The sequence below is a fragment of the Hesperophylax consimilis genome, chromosome 3, assembly GCF_061612785.1.
Source record: "Hesperophylax consimilis isolate HC1 chromosome 3, BYU_Hcon_1.0, whole genome shotgun sequence".
Taxonomy (NCBI): domain Eukaryota; kingdom Metazoa; phylum Arthropoda; class Insecta; order Trichoptera; family Limnephilidae; genus Hesperophylax; species Hesperophylax consimilis.
This window is the reverse complement of record NC_142838.1, coordinates 12,100,313-12,118,108: the sequence shown is the minus strand read 5'-3', so window position 1 is coordinate 12,118,108 and position 17,796 is coordinate 12,100,313. Positions and strand designations below refer to the sequence as shown.

General features: G+C 37.0%; 1 protein-coding gene across 4 annotated transcripts in view; it reads right to left on the bottom strand.

Annotated features, from left to right (window-relative positions):
- LOC149424948 (cytosolic carboxypeptidase 1-like) overlaps positions 1 to 17,796 on the bottom strand; it is a 190,984-nt gene that overhangs the window by 31,943 nt on the left and 141,245 nt on the right. For 3 of the 4 annotated variants that reach the window (XR_016304993.1, XM_089648199.1, XM_089648213.1), the window contains one exon: positions 16,279 to 16,366. The exons of the other annotated variant lie outside the window; for it this stretch is intronic. Coding sequence is in view for 2 of the 3 variants with exons in the window: in XM_089648199.1 (XP_089504325.1) it covers positions 16,279 to 16,366 (88 nt within the window). In the remaining variant the exon portion in view is untranslated. The remainder of the gene's footprint in view (positions 1 to 16,278; positions 16,367 to 17,796) is intronic. 4 annotated transcript variants of the gene reach the window in all.

Below are 17,796 nucleotides of genomic sequence, written 5' to 3'. Positions count from 1 at the left end.
ATAGAAATACAATCCGAGAGGAATTATGAAATTTTTAAACATAAACTCAAAAAACATTTTACTTTAAAATAATTTTTAAGTATGTGTTACGATGTGCCAACCTATATTTCCATTATGTACAAAACAAATTCCAACTTATATTTTTATTATATATAAAAAAGTAGTCCTTCATGCATCCAAATTGTAACAACTAATAAGTATGTATAGTACTGTCAATTTGATAGTGCTCCCTCCCTAAACACGAGAATTTCTCAATTAGGGAGGTATTGTTACCACTAATATTATATATATTGTTTAATTACGTATTATATGTATTGTTATGTTTGCACAAAGCTTGCAAGAGCTAACTGCAAAGTTAAGTATATGCTCTCGCGTTGCCGGAATTCGATCATACACCCAGAGCGTGTAAACACACTAGTATATACGCATCTCGGCATGTCTACAATCGGGTGAACACCAATACATACACGTACATCCGCGATGTCTCCGACCTGATATTGGTCACGTAGGCCTATAAGTACCTACAACCAATCATATGGCTAAGATGCAAAACGTGTCCTTATAAGGGCATGGGGCACGCGCCAAAGAGTGGGACAAGCCCCCCCCGCGAGCGACCAAAGCAGGTCAAGTACTCGCGGCCAGCTACCCACGCCTCAGTTCCCTGGGAAGCGCGCGGATTGCAACATGCTGTGTTGGTTCCGAGTTAACTTTTGCCGCTCAAATCTGTGACGCCGTAAAAATGGACCGGCGGAATTGTTTCACCTTGCGTGTCGCCTCTCGAGTACCAGTTCTCCACTTCAAAGGGATCCCCCGAATCACCAGCACCATTACATTGTAGAGCTGTGTCATGTCTCCCTCTGCCTGAGGCCCACCAGCACGTAACATTATATAATTGGGTCATGTCTCCTCCGTCCGGGCCACATGCTGTCTACGGCCCAGACACCTCTGCTCACCACAGCCGGGTCGTGAAGAACCCCTTGGCGAACCGACCCGTGCTCCAGCTCTTCCTCGCCTGTTGATGCCGGCCGCCCTTCCTACCGTCCACGCCAGGCTGAGAACAGTGAACTCATAGACCCCTGCCTCAGTCCTGGGCGTCTGCCGCTCCAGCCTGTTTGTGTGGAGCCCCTTGGCCCTCCAACCAGTGCCCCCGCCCTGCTCCATCGTCTCTGCGCCTCCAGCCGCCGCTCTGGCGTCCTTTGTCGTCCAGCGTGGCGTGCCCCGGTGGCAGTCCTTCGGCTTCCGTCCTGCACCCTGCCTAGGCCCCTGCCTATGGCACCTGCTGACCGTCTCACCGCATCCACCGTAAAGTACACGTGAGCTAATATTATACCTTTGTCAATCAGAGCCCTTAGAGTCAATAGATTGCTAGAAACAAGTCAGGCCTTAAAGAGCTATGTACCTTTTGTAGATCTGTTTGATAACCTGTATTACCTGTATTACCTGTACAATAAAAACTCATATCAAGAGACTTGTTTCATTTGGGAAATTGACTATATATAAATCCACACCCTGAAGATTGGAGTACAAGCTCAGCTTGTGTACTCACTCATATATAGCATATTACTTGGCTGGAATGCTAATGTAACAACTTATAACTATAAGTTACGTTAATAAGCTCTAATGTAACACTGGACGCCCAACCTGGATAGTCAATTACCCGATGGAATGTGTCTTTTCTTGTTATGTGTTACTGTAATATTCTTGTGTATTAATGTTTTTATCCACAGCTGTGTGTTATAATTCATTTCTGATCCGGGAGTGTTTGTTCCGTCGCCCGGTACACGTACGCAGTATATAGGTGCCGTCGGTAGTCGTAATGCGCAGTTCCAATTTCTAAATACGCAATAAACCAACGAGAAATTACGGCGTAATAAACATTAAATGTGGTTGTTTCCAAGAGATAGAGGTGTTATTTCAATTTTGAAATGCAATTTAATTGTTTCATATAGAAATGATTCTTTTTGTCAGGTTAAGCTTTGCTTATCTGTTTCATTATAATAAGTTGAAATAATTCAAATACTATAAAGAACTTCCAAGTGTCAATTTGCGATAGGATTAAATTCAGTTATTTTAATTCACATTCTTTAATAAATATCGTATTGGTTGTTTTTAAATTAAGATCCATAGACTTTACCGGTCGTTCCCATTATTAAACCATGGATCCTCACAATATTGGTAGAATTTTAAATTTTGAAAAAGCGACGGCGTCATCAATTAAAAAATGGTTAATAGAAAGAGGGATTGTTCCAAAAAGAGCCGTGTCATCTCTAAGAGAACAATGTGTGGCATATAATGCATCTCTTAATTTGAACACAGAAACTCCAATTATTTCCTTAAGTTCGCCAGAAGTTAGTACGACACCTAAAACAAGCAGTTCCGGTTCCCACGATGTGATAAACCCGATTGTGGTGCACCATAACGTTGATAGAACCAATTTAAGATACGTCGAAAAGAAAATCGTTAATTTAAATAATTGGAAAATTTCCTTTGATGGCAATACGGACGTTCGTGTTTTTTTGGATAGAGTTACTGAGTTACAATATGCCAGAGGCGTGGATTGGGAAGACCTAGCTAGAGGGTTCATTGACTTGCTGACCGGTTCCGCTTTATTATTTTACAGGAAAATTTTTAAGACTAACCTGAAATGGGAAGAAATTAAGATAGCTTTTTTAAAAAGATTTGAAAACCCGTCATTCCAAATAACTGAGAAGTCGAAGTTATTTAATTTAAGTCAGAAAGTTCATGAGAGGGCGTCAGACTACATTCTGGAGGCATTAGCGATAAATTCTAAACTAAATATACCTCTTCCGGAATCGGAACTTCTATCATTAATCACAAAAGGTCTCCTGCCGGTATATGCGCAATTAAAAATCGGTCGTGAAATCTCTAATGTTACGGAATTGCAGTCGTTATGTGACGAGATGGACAAGATTAAATTCAATTCCGTCTCGAGTTATGTTGAGACCGATACTGCCTCGGGCTCTAAAATTCTCGAAGGTGATTCCAGAATTAAATCTAAATTACACCATTACAAACAGTTATATAATGTATCTGTTAGACAATATGTAAATTTAATGTCGTCTTTGAATAATAAATTAACATCTCCATTGTCCGAGGAAGACTTGGCTTTAACAGTTAAAAATGGTTTATTACACAAATATAATAAACTTTTCTCGTACAATGCACCTAGCTCTTGTAACGATTTAGTTAAAAGTTGTGAGCTCATGGATGAAACTCATCATGATAATTCTCAACTACGTAACAAAAATAGATTGTTTGGCCAGAATAAAAACTCTCAGTTAGCAATGATTACACAAAGGTCGACTGACTTAGCTAACCGTGCTTGTTTCAGATGCAATCAAAATGGCCATTTTGCAAAATATTGTAATGCAGTTAGCAATAGTAGTGTCCCGCGCCGTAGCCCGCGATGGAAAAAGCCGGATGACAACAGAGCAAATGTTATGCCGGATTTGTCAAAACCACCCCCGTTTCAATGTAATAGGAATCAAAAAAACTGGTAGACGGTCATTCTAATTCAAAGCCATCTTTAAACACTAGGAAAAAAGAATGGAATGACTGGCTAAATTATGTAAAATTATTTTCGTATACTGATTCCCTAGAAGCTTGGAATGTAACTTGCAGCGGTGATGGTCGCCCGCATGTAACATTTTATGTCAAAAATCGAATGTTATCAGGTTTATTAGATTCGGGAGCATCTTTGTCTTGTATTGGAGGCGATTTACACAAACATTTCTCTTCTTATACGTTGTCACCCTGCAACTTGTTAATTACAACGGCAGATAACAAGAGACAGGAAGTGTTGGGAAAAATATCACTTCCAATAACTTATAATGGTATATCACAAACTATAGAGTTCGTAATAATTCCCTCACTGGGTCAAAAAATCATTTTAGGTATCGATTTCTGGAAGAAATTTAACATTGCTCCGAATTTATTCACGTCGGAACAAAATATTTCGTACACTTCTATCTCAGAGGTTAATGTTGTAAAATCTAAAAACGATCTTACACCGGAACAAATGAAATCACTTAGTGATGTAATGGGGGAATTTCAATCCATATCTTTTGCTAAACGCGGTTTGGGTAAAACGAATTTAATCGAACATGTTATTGAAACCGAAGGTTTACCAATTAAACAACGCTATTACCCCTTATCTCCTGTGAGGTTGAAGCAGCTAGAAAACGAAGTTGACAAAATGTTAGAATTAGGCGTGATCGTAAAAAGTAAATCTCCTTGGTCAAATCCAGTGATACTGGTACCCAAGAAGGATGGAACTGCAAGGTTTTGCCTTGATAGTAGACGACTTAATATGGCTACCAAAGCCCAGGTTTACCCACTTGCAAATGTGCATCGTATTTTGGACAATCTTCGTCATGCAAATTTCATAACATCGCTAGACTTACTTAAAGCCTTCTGGCAGATTCCATTACACATGTCGTCACGCGAAAAAACCAGTTTTGTAGTACCAGGTAGAGGTACATTTATGTTTGTAAGACTTCCTTTTGGTTTACGAAATGCTCCAAGTGAGTTACAACGTCTGGTAGACACTCTTTTCGGTCCAGAATTTGAACCAAACCTTTTTGCATATTTAGATGACTTAATTATTATTTCGCAAACTTTTGAAGAACACATTGAACTTCTTAAAAAAGTATGTGGTATACTTAAGAATGCGGGATTAACATTAAATATAGAGAAATCTGAATTTTGTAAATCAAGACTAAAATACTTAGGTTTTGTTATAGACAGGGAAGGTCTCCGCACAGACCCGGCGAAAATTGAAACTATTAAGAATTTTCCCCGTCCTCAGAATACAAAACAGGTGAAATCATTCTTAGGTTTATGTAGTTATTACAGACGTTTTATTGACAATTTTTCAAACATTGCCGCACCTTTAACTCATATAACTGGGGGTAAGAAGAACCTACCTAATTATACATGGAATGATGAAGTAGAAAAGTCATTTACCACTTTGAAGAATGCATTGATCTCGGCACCGGTATTAAGTTGTCCTGATTTTAAATTACCTTTTATAATACAATGCGATAGCTCAAATTTTGCAATCGGAGCATGTCTCTCTCAACAGTTCGAAGACGCAGAACACCCTGTAGCATATTACTCGAGAGTATTATCAAAAGCGGAAAAAAATTATAGCACCACAGAGCGCGAATTATTAGCCATTCTTGACGCCGTGTACAACTTTCGTTCATACGTCGAAGGGTCGAAGTTCACAGTAGTCACAGACCACTCGAGTTTAAGGTGGTTGATGTCACTAGAAAATCCTTCAGGAAGACTTGCCAGATGGGCAACTCGTTTGTCTCAATTCGATTTTAATATTATTCACCGTAAAGGTTCTCTGCATATAGTACCGGACGCACTTTCACGTATAGAAATTACTCAGCTAGACTCATTATTAAGCGCGCCTAATACTAAAGACAAATGGTACACAGAACTTTATAAAAAATGCGTTGATACCCCACAAAATTGTCCTAACTTCCTGATACAAGAAAATAAGTTGTTTAAACATTGCAAAGCTGATTTTTCTTTACAAGAAGATTACGAATGGAAATTAGTGTCCCCTGTAGAAGACCGGCAAGCTATAATATCGGATTGTCATGATTCTTCCACGTCAATACATCCAGGCGTGTTTAAAACCTTTAAAAAATTATCATTAAGAAATTTTTGGCCCGGTATGTATAATGATGTGAAGAAGTTAGTGTCTCGTTGTAATACTTGTAAGGCTTATAAACATTCAACGAAACCAGCTTTAGGGTACATGTCGCATCCCAAGAACGTCGACCGACCAATGCAGAGTTTAAGCATAGATTTGATAGGTCCATACCCGAAGGGTTATGACGGTAACTTTCACATTCTAAGTGTGGTAGACGTTTTCACTAAATACTGTTGGTTATTCCCACTACGCCATGCTACGGCTAAAGCCATAATAGAAGTTTTAGAATATAATATTTTCTTACCAATCTCTGTCCCTAGAACACTGATAATGGACAACGGTCGACAGTTCATATCAAACACCTTTAAAGCCTTCTTATCTCAGTACGGCGTCCCAGATATTTATTACAACACATTCTATACGCCTATGAATAATGTAGTGGAACGCTATAACCAAACAATCGGTACTACATTGGCTATTCTAGTAGGCAATGATCACCGTCAGTGGTCAAAACACGTCAAAACGGTTCAAGCGGCGATAAACAATACTGTCAATCTTACGACTGGTTTCACCCCATTTTTTCTTATGCACGGGTTCGAGAAGACAGTACACGGAACTTCACATTGGCGTATCTCGTCTGGTAGTCGAAATGACGAACAACCAGATACAGTAGCAGAATACGCGGAAAAATTACAAGAACTAATAGCTATTTATGACAAAGTGAGTGATTCTATGGCGGAAGCATATAAACAGAGTGCCGCTCGGTACAATACAAGACACAAGTTGGCTTCTCACGGAATTGGTGACATCGTATGGAGACGTAACTTTGCACAATCGAAAGCTGGGACGTATTTCTCAAATAAACTAGCGCCTCGTTTTGTAGAAAATCGGGTGAAACAAAAAATCTCTAGCACGGTGTACCAGCTAGAAGATTTAAACGGAAAAACTGTAGGAAGGTTTCACATTAAAGACATAATAAAACTAGGTAACAATGTCACTTAATACGTGTCACTAATCGGGCTGAATTTGTTGTTATATTACAGAAAATAAAATCATTGATCAGAATAAAAACTCGCAACAGAAAAATATTACACAGAAAATAAATGTTTGGTCAAAAATAAAACACGCTACGAGCAGTAACTTGATATATCTTAATAATTCACGACTATTAAAATACCGACAAAGGATCCATTCCCGCGTCGCAACAGACAATATTTACGCATAATAATAATAAATATGAATTCGTCAAAGGTCGCCGCTTTCATGTTGATACGTATATTTCATTCTCGCACCCAGTTTAATGCGATATATTATGTAAACTATAATACATATTTCGTGCATTTTTAATAATATTATTTGAATAAACAAGGGGCTATGTGTCATTCAATGTTTATAACTCAAAGACGTCATGAATCTTTGAGTACATTTATTTTGGCTGACATAGTAGCCACTCTGTTTATTTTATTATGTTTCTGTGAGATTCTGACTAGCTAGCAGACATCTTATAGAAATACAATATAATTTTTTTTTTTTTTTTCTCTCTCTCTTTTCACCTATCTCTTCCATAACTATAACTCGTTTTAAAGTAATAATAACAATAAATCAAAACTCAGACACTTTTATGTGATATAGAAGATATAAGTTGTAGTTATGAGATAACTACATAAGTTATATAAAATTATATTTAAAAATATACATTTTTGTATATATTTCGTTACGAAACACGACACGTTACATTGATTGAGGGTTAAATTCAAGAACCTTAAGTTTTAGTGGAATTTTTTTTATTATAGTAAGGAAAAAACCGCCTTAAGCATTCAATATCCTGCCCGGGACCGAAAAATAAACTTAATTTATATTTCGTGGAATTATTGTACTAAGAATATATACCAATTTTTAGTACAAATTAAGGTTATATTTGTATATATAATCTTCTTTTCGTTGACAGGAAACGGCGTAAGAAATGTCCTGTACTTTTGAAGTGATGATTTCGTTCTTCATCACTTAAAGTTATCAGTGGTAGATTAGGAACCCATTTTGTAAATATAACTCAAATATCTTGTGTTATAAATTGTATAGTTCAAATGAGAAACCCCGTATGTGGTTTTTGTTCAGACATTCTCTTATATAGAAAATTATGTCAAATGTTTTTGTATTTAATTGGTTACATACCAATTATTTGTTTTTTTTTCTGGAATTTTTTTTCTTTTCTCCTTCTTGCGCAGTGAATACGTGTCGTTATTTTTAAGGAAGTCAATCTCTAGAAATCGGATTATGTAGTTCTCGATTTTTAAATTAAAAAGACTCGAATAAGTCTTATATAACAGAAATTGAATTATCACACACAGTAGTTGTTGAGTGGTATGTAATATGTTTGTAAATTAAAATTGTGTAATTGTTCCCTAACTAATTATTAATTAGTTATGGGTTGTGTATTGTAATTTCTTGTAAACACGTAATTGATTGCCTCGGTATCAATATGGTAAAAAACCAGCGTGTAAAGTCCTTCATAAAGTTGAGACAAAATAAAATTGTGTTTTTGTATTATATGTTATGCCATGTCAATTATGGTGTAAATTTTTTTTAATTGTAAACACGTATTTGATTGCCTCGGTATCAATAAAAAAAACCAGCGTGTAAAGTCCTTCATAAAGTTGAGACGAAATAAAATTGTGTAATTGTAATATGTGTTACGCCATGTCAAGTGCGGTGTGTATGTTCTCATAGGAAGATGAATTATAATATATACCCGGTAAGAAGAAATAGTTTTTGTAAAGATAACGTAATTATGTCTTAGATTTGGAAATCTAAAATTGTTGGTCATTAAGGACAAATGGTGGTTGCATATTTATGTCATTTTGGGACATTATTGAATCTTAACCAATGAATTGGGTTAATAATTGCACTTAAGGTCATTTTGGGTTTTGTCTGGTCATTTGGTGAGAACACTTTATGAGTGTTCTGAAAATTTTGTCGAACGTTTTCGTTACGACGTGCTGGTGTTTCTTGTTAACACCTGGTACAGCGCTGTACGGTTTATAGGAAATAAATCGTTAAATGTCATAGGATAATATTAGCCTTATAATTAATTACATGGTAGGTCTTGGTAGCGTTGACCTGTATAATCAATATGCGATACGAGAGGATTGGTCTATATGCCTAAGAATTATTAGCAACCAGACAAACCATGACTAAATGAGAATATATTGTTAAAATCTTGAGTAGAATTTTTGTTGTTTTCCGTTTTTCAAAATTATCAATGGATAATAAGAAATAACATAACATGTGTATTGATACTTGTGTTGTATAGTGTCAAGAATTTCATTGTTAAAGACGCAAAAATGGGTTGATTTCGATCAATCGCATGATATAATCAGCGTACACATTCCATAACAGGAATATTGTGTATATAAAAAAAACCATGTCTAGTTTAAGAATTTTATTGTAAAAAACGCGAAATATGGGTTGATTTTGGTCAATCGCATAAGCGTATAATATTCTCTAACCAGAATATCATTTTGTATAACATTGTACAATTGTGAACATTGTTAATTGTTCTTCTTTTGTGGTTTGATGGAAAGTGTAGGCCTGGTGGTAAATTGTGTACATCCATTCGGTAATACCACGTTGTATGCTACATTTGTTGTTTTGGTATTGTCTTTTTTTTTTAAGAAAAAAAAAAGGAAGCCAGGTGTATTCTTTTTGTTTGGAAAGAAGGTGATGTGTAGTCTTTTCTGTTTGGAAAAATCGTATGTATTCTTTTCTGTTTGGGAAGAAGGCCATGTGTTTTCTTTTGTTTGGAAAAAAGTTGTGTATGTAAATCATAGCGTGTTTTGTATCGCGCCTTGGAGATCATTTCTGCAATTATTTTTGAAAGAGGTTTGGCAACCCTTGTTCAGTGTACTTGTTAGGATTGTTCAACTTGGCTCTCAGGTAGTTAAATTTTTGTTTTGGCTCGTTAGGGAGTGTTTAAATCTTTGTGAAATGAGGTAGCTTTGTACCTCTCGTACGGCAAACAAGAGGACGTTGCCCTGCTTCAGCCACGTTGCCTGGGATCTTGTTTCATCGACAAGGAGGGTAGTGTTATGTTTGCACAAAGCTTGCAAGAGCTAACTGCAAAGTTAAGTATATGCTCTCGCGTTGCCGGAATTCGATCATACACCCAGAGCGTGTAAACACACTAGTATATACGCATCTCGGCATGTCTACAATCGGGTGAACACCAATACATACACGTACATCCGCGATGTCTCCGACCTGATATTGGTCACGTAGGCCTATAAGTACCTACAACCAATCATATGGCTAAGATGCAAAACGTGTCCTTATAAGGGCATGGGGCACGCGCCAAAGAGTGGGACAAGCCCCCCCCGCGAGCGACCAAAGCAGGTCAAGTACTCGCGGCCAGCTACCCACGCCTCAGTTCCCTGGGAAGCGCGCGGATTGCAACATGCTGTGTTGGTTCCGAGTTAACTTTTGCCGCTCAAATCTGTGACGCCGTAAAAATGGACCGGCGGAATTGTTTCACCTTGCGTGTCGCCTCTCGAGTACCAGTTCTCCACTTCAAAGGGATCCCCCGAATCACCAGCACCATTACATTGTAGAGCTGTGTCATGTCTCCCTCTGCCTGAGGCCCACCAGCACGTAACATTATATAATTGGGTCATGTCTCCTCCGTCCGGGCCACATGCTGTCTACGGCCCAGACACCTCTGCTCACCACAGCCGGGTCGTGAAGAACCCCTTGGCGAACCGACCCGTGCTCCAGCTCTTCCTCGCCTGTTGATGCCGGCCGCCCTTCCTACCGTCCACGCCAGGCTGAGAACAGTGAACTCATAGACCCCTGCCTCAGTCCTGGGCGTCTGCCGCTCCAGCCTGTTTGTGTGGAGCCCCTTGGCCCTCCAACCAGTGCCCCCGCCCTGCTCCATCGTCTCTGCGCCTCCAGCCGCCGCTCTGGCGTCCTTTGTCGTCCAGCGTGGCGTGCCCCGGTGGCAGTCCTTCGGCTTCCGTCCTGCACCCTGCCTAGGCCCCTGCCTATGGCACCTGCTGACCGTCTCACCGCATCCACCGTAAAGTACACGTGAGCTAATATTATACCTTTGTCAATCAGAGCCCTTAGAGTCAATAGATTGCTAGAAACAAGTCAGGCCTTAAAGAGCTATGTACCTTTTGTAGATCTGTTTGATAACCTGTATTACCTGTATTACCTGTACAATAAAAACTCATATCAAGAGACTTGTTTCATTTGGGAAATTGACTATATATAAATCCACACCCTGAAGATTGGAGTACAAGCTCAGCTTGTGTACTCACTCATATATAGCATATTACTTGGCTGGAATGCTAATGTAACAACTTATAACTATAAGTTACGTTAATAAGCTCTAATGTAACAGTATATTGGTTAATAAAAAATAAAAAAAATAAACAAACATTACAAATTTTACTGAGAAAGACGTAGACAGCTATATAATTACCTATTACCTCGTAAAGAAAGTGAAATGATGGATAGTGAAAATCTGCAAAAAATGTGCGCTGAAGCTTAGAAAAGTTCGCCGAAATCATTGGTTTTCAATGACTTATGAACTTACGAAACATAACTTATCTACTTCTCGGTCTCCTCCAAAAGTATAAATAAATTTGAAAATCGGCGTTCGACTTTCAAGACGAAACATAGTGAATAGAAGAATAACTAAGTACATATTGATAGGAATCGTTTTACGACTTGTCACGTTTATAGGAATCGTTTTACGACTTGTCACGTTTATAGGAATCGATTTTGTTCTGCTCGGCTGTGGAACGACTTCCCGGCTTTAGTGCTCACTTCATACAACTTGGGTCTTTCGATGAATGGAGGGTAACCTGAGGGTAACCTGGAGGAAACCTGAGGGTAAGCTGAGAGTAACTTGAGGTAAACCTTAGGGCCGTGGCGGTGCCGTCCATTTGAGAGTAACCTGAGGGTAAACTGATGTAAACCGGAGGGTAGCCTGAAGGTAACCTGAGGATAACCGGCTGCTAAGCTGAGTGTAGACAAAGTTTAACCGGAAGGTTATCTGAAGGTAATCAGAGGGAGACCTAAGGGTAACCTGATCATATCCTGAGATTAACTTAAGGTTAAACAAGGGTAATCTGAGTGTAACCCGAAGGTACCCTGAAGTTAACTATGGGGGTAACCTGTGGATGGCCCGAGGGTAACCTTAGGGTAATCTGAAGGTAATCTGATCGTAAACTGAGGGTAATCCGAGGGTAATCTGAGGATAGCCCGAGGATTACCTGTGGGTAACTTAAGGATAGCCCGAAGGTAACCTGAGTGTAACCCGAAGGTACCCTTAGGTTAACTCGAGGGTAATATGAGGGTAAGCTGAGGGTAACCAGATCGTAACCTGAGGTTATCCCGAGGGTAACCTGAGGGTAGCCGAGGATAACCTGAGGGTAACCCTAGGGTAACCCGAGGGTCCCCTGAGGGTTGGGTGAGGGTAATAAGGGTTAGTTGGAGGAAAACTCTTCAAAAAAGAGTTTTCAAAATAGAAATAGTATGAAGAATAAAAAATAAAAAATAAATGTTTTCATAATTGTGAATTATTACACATAAATATTATTGAATATTAACAAGCAGCACTTATTTACTAACATAGCAGTATTTAGCATTGGAAGAACTTGTGTACTGTGTCAACAAAAGCAAAAATAAATCATCGACTCCCAACAGTGATAAGCAGTGAATAGTGAATTTTTAAACGTTTCACAATGGATGTGCAAAATTTCATCTCCAAAGCAGAAATAGCTGTCAATGCCTCAAATAAAGTACTTTTTGATCCGGCCAACAAATTTAACAAGGATCTAATCTCTAAAATTTCCCCAATTGCATGTGAAATTTTAAGTGCCATAAGTACCATGTCTTCAGCTGTAGCATCCAAAACTGCTAATTTAGAAGGTGAACTGCGCATACAAGGATATTAGAGCAAATCTTTCGCAAAACAACTTTAACATTTGCGAGGCAATTTCGGAAATGAATGAACAACAAGTGCGATCTAAAAATATTATTATTTGCAATGTGCCCGAAAGCATTAAAGCGACAGAAGCTGGCAGGATCTCGGATGACCAGGCAGCTGTCACCAGTATAATCGATGTAATCGACAATTCAGCAAATGAAAATATTTCTAAATTTTATAGGGTTGGAAAATTATTAAATGACAAGCCGAGACCAATAGAAATAGAACTACAAAATTCAACACAATCCAGAAATATTCTAAGCAAACGAAGTCTTCTCAAGAACAATGTCAGAATTTACCCCGACTCAACACCGGCGCAACAAAAATTTCTGAGCGATCTGAGGGTTCAGCTGGAAAAAAGGAAAGAAAATGGTGAAGATGTCACCATAAAATACATTAACTCCACCCCCCAAATCGTGCCGAATCGACCAAAAAACTAGGAAGTTACAAAAATATTCAAGAAATCCCACCTAACCGAACCAGAACCATAAAAATCTATTATCAAAACATCCGCGGACTGCGATCAAAACTCGATGACCTACAAGCAGCTCTACCTTCTCATCATCATGACATCATCATACTTACGGAAACCTGGCTAAACTCGGAAATCAAATCGACTGAACTCGGTCTTACTAACTACAAAGTATTTCGTTGTGACAGAAACGTCAGATCAAGTTCCAAGTCAAGAGGTGGAGGAGTTTTAATTGCAATAAAACAGAAGTTGTCAGCAAGAAAATTAACCACGAAACACAATAACATCGAACATATTTTTGTGCAAATAACGACTCCTCTCGAGAAAATTATATTTGGAACGGCCTATCTACCACCACTTTCTGACCCTCAGTCATATAGAAACCACTGTCAAGACATCGAAACAATTTCATCAAAATATCCTCACTCGAAAATTGTTATTCTTGGGGATTATAACTTACCAAACTTAATATGGAAAGCAAATAACTGTGGTCTCATCATGAACGAAAGTGAAAACGATCGTGCACGTGAAATTTTGGACATGGTAAACTTTCCAAACTTTCATCAACATAATTTTATATATAACAGTAACAATCGCTTATTAGACTTAGCTTTATCTAACTATCCTAAAATGTCTGTTGAACTCTCAAATGATCCACTTCTACCTATAGATAATCATCATCCTCCCCTATACATTAAATTAAATATGACATGTGATAATGAAAGGAAACCTTCACAAAGCGTCCTAAACTTTAAACGAGCCGACTTCGACTCAATTAACTCCCATTTCTCAAATACAGACTGGTCTTTTTTATCCGATGAAAGCGTTGATGAATCGTTAGATAAACTTTATTTATATTTTTCTAATACTATTGAATCCTATGTACCTTTTTACACACCAAGAAGCTATACCTACCCGGTTTGGTTTTCATCAGAGCTTACAGCCTCTCTTCAGCAAAAAAAGAGTCAACACAAAAAATTCAAACAAAGTAAATCCATAAATGATTATATAATCTTTAGCGAAATTAGGAAAAAATGTAAAGATCTTTCCAAACAATGTTACAAAATGTACATAACCTCTGTCGAGGACACTGTCTTTAAATCCAAAAACCTTTGGAAATTTCTTAAAAAAAATGAACAATGAAGACACAGACTACCCGCCAATAATGCAAATGAATGGAATCAGTGCAAACAATACACAGGATATTGTAAACCTTTTTTCGGACTTCTTCAAAAATGTATATGATGAAGACACTCCAGATGATAAAATACCCGAATACAAATTTAATATGACCACAAACTTAACAAACTGCCAAATCACACAAAAGTGTTGCGAACAAAAATTACTTTCCTTAGACACTGACAAATCCGCTGGCCCAGACAACATTCCACCAATATTCCTCAAAACATGCTCTAATACATTATCTAAACCACTTACATTACTATTTAACCGTCTCTTGTCCCTTGGACATTTTCCAGACCGCTGGAAAACTAGCTTCATTACACCGATCTACAAAAAAAGAGACGATACTGACATAGCTAATTATCGCCCCATTTGTATACAGTCAGTACTGCCAAAGCTTTTTGAATCATTGGTCCTTGATGAAATCTATCCCAAATGAATAAAATTAATTAATCAAAAACAGCACGGTTTTATCAAAGGAAGATCCACCGCAACTAACTTAACGGTATTTCAAAACTTCATTATACAATCATTTGCAGAAAATAAACAAGTCGACTGTATATATACAGACTTTTCGAAGGCATTCGACAAAGTATCCCATAAACTACTAATCCAAAAACTATTTGCTCTAGGAATAAGGGATAACATGCTAAAATGGTTTAGTAGCTATTTGTCAAATTGTAAACTGTTCGTTAAAATAAAATCTTGGATGTCGAAAGCTTTCCGGGCTACCAGTGGCCTACCGCAAGGTAGTCACCTTGGCCCGGTTTTGTTCCTCATTTTCATCAATGATATAACCAATTGCTTCAACGATGTCGAGGTATTGCTCTTTGCAGATGACGTCAAACTATACAAGAAAATAACTGATATAAATCATTGCCATATACTACAGTCAAATATTAGTAAGTTTAGAGATTGGTGCGTTCAAAATAATTTATTTTTAAATGTAGTAAAGTGCAAAACCTTGACTTTCTTCAGAAACAAAAATCCTGTTTTATTCGAATATTCCATCAATAACATAGCTTTAGAAAGAGTCACGGAAATGAGAGATCTTGGAATTATTTTGGACGAAAAACTAAGTTTCACCAATCATATCCATCAAATTGTGAACAAAGGTATGAAAACACTAGGCTTCGTATTAAGAACAACTAAAAACTTTAATTCTTTACAAGCCATTAAACTATTATACGTATCTCTAGTAAGAAGTCTAATTGAATATAACTCAGTAGTTTGGTCTCCATCTTATAAAATTCACATTAACAACATTGAGCGAATACAAAAAAAAATTCTACGTTTTATAAATTTTAAATTAAATATCCCTGTCGAAGACTTAAAATACAATTTCTTATTAAATACTCTAAAAATACATACATTAGAAGATAGACGTAAAATAAACGATTTAACGTTCTTATTCAAAATACTTAACTCTAAATTCGACTGTTGTGAACTCCTGCAACTTATAAACATACATACATCCACAGTAACAACACGACAAAATACAATATTCTACAGCAGCACACATAAGCGTAACTACATTGCCCACTCTCCGATACAACGACTTCACACCATGGGAAATCATTACTTGGGTGAGCTTGACATATTCAATACCAACTTGGCAAGTTTTGTGGATCATTTAAAACATTTATTTCAACAATACTCCTAAACACATCATGTAAACCAACAAATAGCTGTAATTTTCTGTTTTTGTTTCTTGTGTTTGTATGACTTGTTGCATAGCTTTTATCAAATGTAATTTTATTCTTATTTTTTATGTTTGAAAGTATTTGTCAAATTAAAATTATACTACCAACCATGTAAAAGCCCTCTGGGCGTTAAATAAATAAATTAAAAAAAATTAAAATAATGTGGCAACTGAAAAACTGTGCTTGGCGATTATTACATAATCAATCAGAACACGATGAATCTATCTATATTATCGTCTCATACCTTTGTGTGGAAGATGCCAGGGTGGAGAACAGGACTCGGCTTGCTCCAGCGCCTGTTCAGATCCTCATTAGTCAGGCCGCAGCGGTAACTGTAAACAAGCGAGCCATTAAACACCGCCCCATACCTCATGCGCCCCGGATACTTCTATCCGCCGATTGCTATGGTAAATCATATTTCATTTGAGAATTTGCCACGGCCAGGACTCCTCAGTCAATCCCGGTTGCTTTTTAAAGCACCGTTCGGTCGGCTATTGCCTCAAGAATAGAACACGATTTTTAAGGTGCAACTATTAAGACGGGTTATTTCGGAGAAGAAGAACTAATAAGAATTCTTCAAATTTCAAAAAGTTAATTTTCATGTTCTGTTATTATTTCAGTTCTGTCAAGCAACTAGCCTATAATGATATAATAACTTGAATAGGAATTTCAATTAAAAATGATTTATATTTCAATGGATGAAATAAACACACTTTGTTATAACTTTAGTCATGTTTAGTAACGAGGCCTAAACAACTAGATACATAATAATAATAAACTAGCAGTTAAAAACCCGCTCCGCGGGTTTTTTTCTGCTAGGCCCTGCGGGCGGTTCTTGGTTGGGCTTCGCCCATTTTAAGTGATATTAACAACAGTTACATTTAATAGATAGATATTAGGACATTCACAGAGAGAGGGTGAGTATATATTGTTAAAACACGGAACAGGAAGGAGTTAATTAATAATAACATGCTAAATTTACGCATAATAAGAATGACAGTTGTTTGAATAAATGAAATTTTACGTATTTGTGATGGATTATTTCAAATGAAACACTATTATTGACTACATGTCTACAACTGATATTAACTGTTATCGTACCTAATATAATTAGCTCATAGGAGACTTGCAGTGCTTAAATATGTGTTACAACCGTCAATGTCTATAAGTTCAATCAATATCGTTTAGTTTTTCACAATTAAAGATAGTTATAACAAAGTTGACTTAAATAATAGATTATTACATATTGATTAATTGTACCCGTGTTTATGAATAAAAGGAGGGTAATCATTTGGTAATTCTTTACCTACAACTTTTACTGTATCTAATAAAGTTTAAAGTTAGATTATATATACAGCTTCATCAGGAGAGTAAAAATCTACATATAAAGGTAGATTATTACAATATAGCGCCCCTGAGGTGATATCTCACAAAAGCGGCGCTATGCAAATTGTCCAATAAATAAATAAATATAATTTTTACGTTTTATTTTGTATACACCGAAGTCAAAAATTAAATATAGATTGCAATAGGGAAAGAAGAAGTGGAAGGAGGGGGGAGGGGTAAGAGTAGGCTGGGTTTTTAATAATTAGGAATTACAATATCGTTAGACGGGAAAGACCAATTAAGTGGGAAAATATTTAAAAGAGAGTTTATAAAAAAATATTTGTTAATTATATCTGCTTTTATATTAACATGTTTCCTCATTTCTAAAATTTCAATATTATTTATAGTGAAGTATTTTAAGACCTGAAAAAAACAA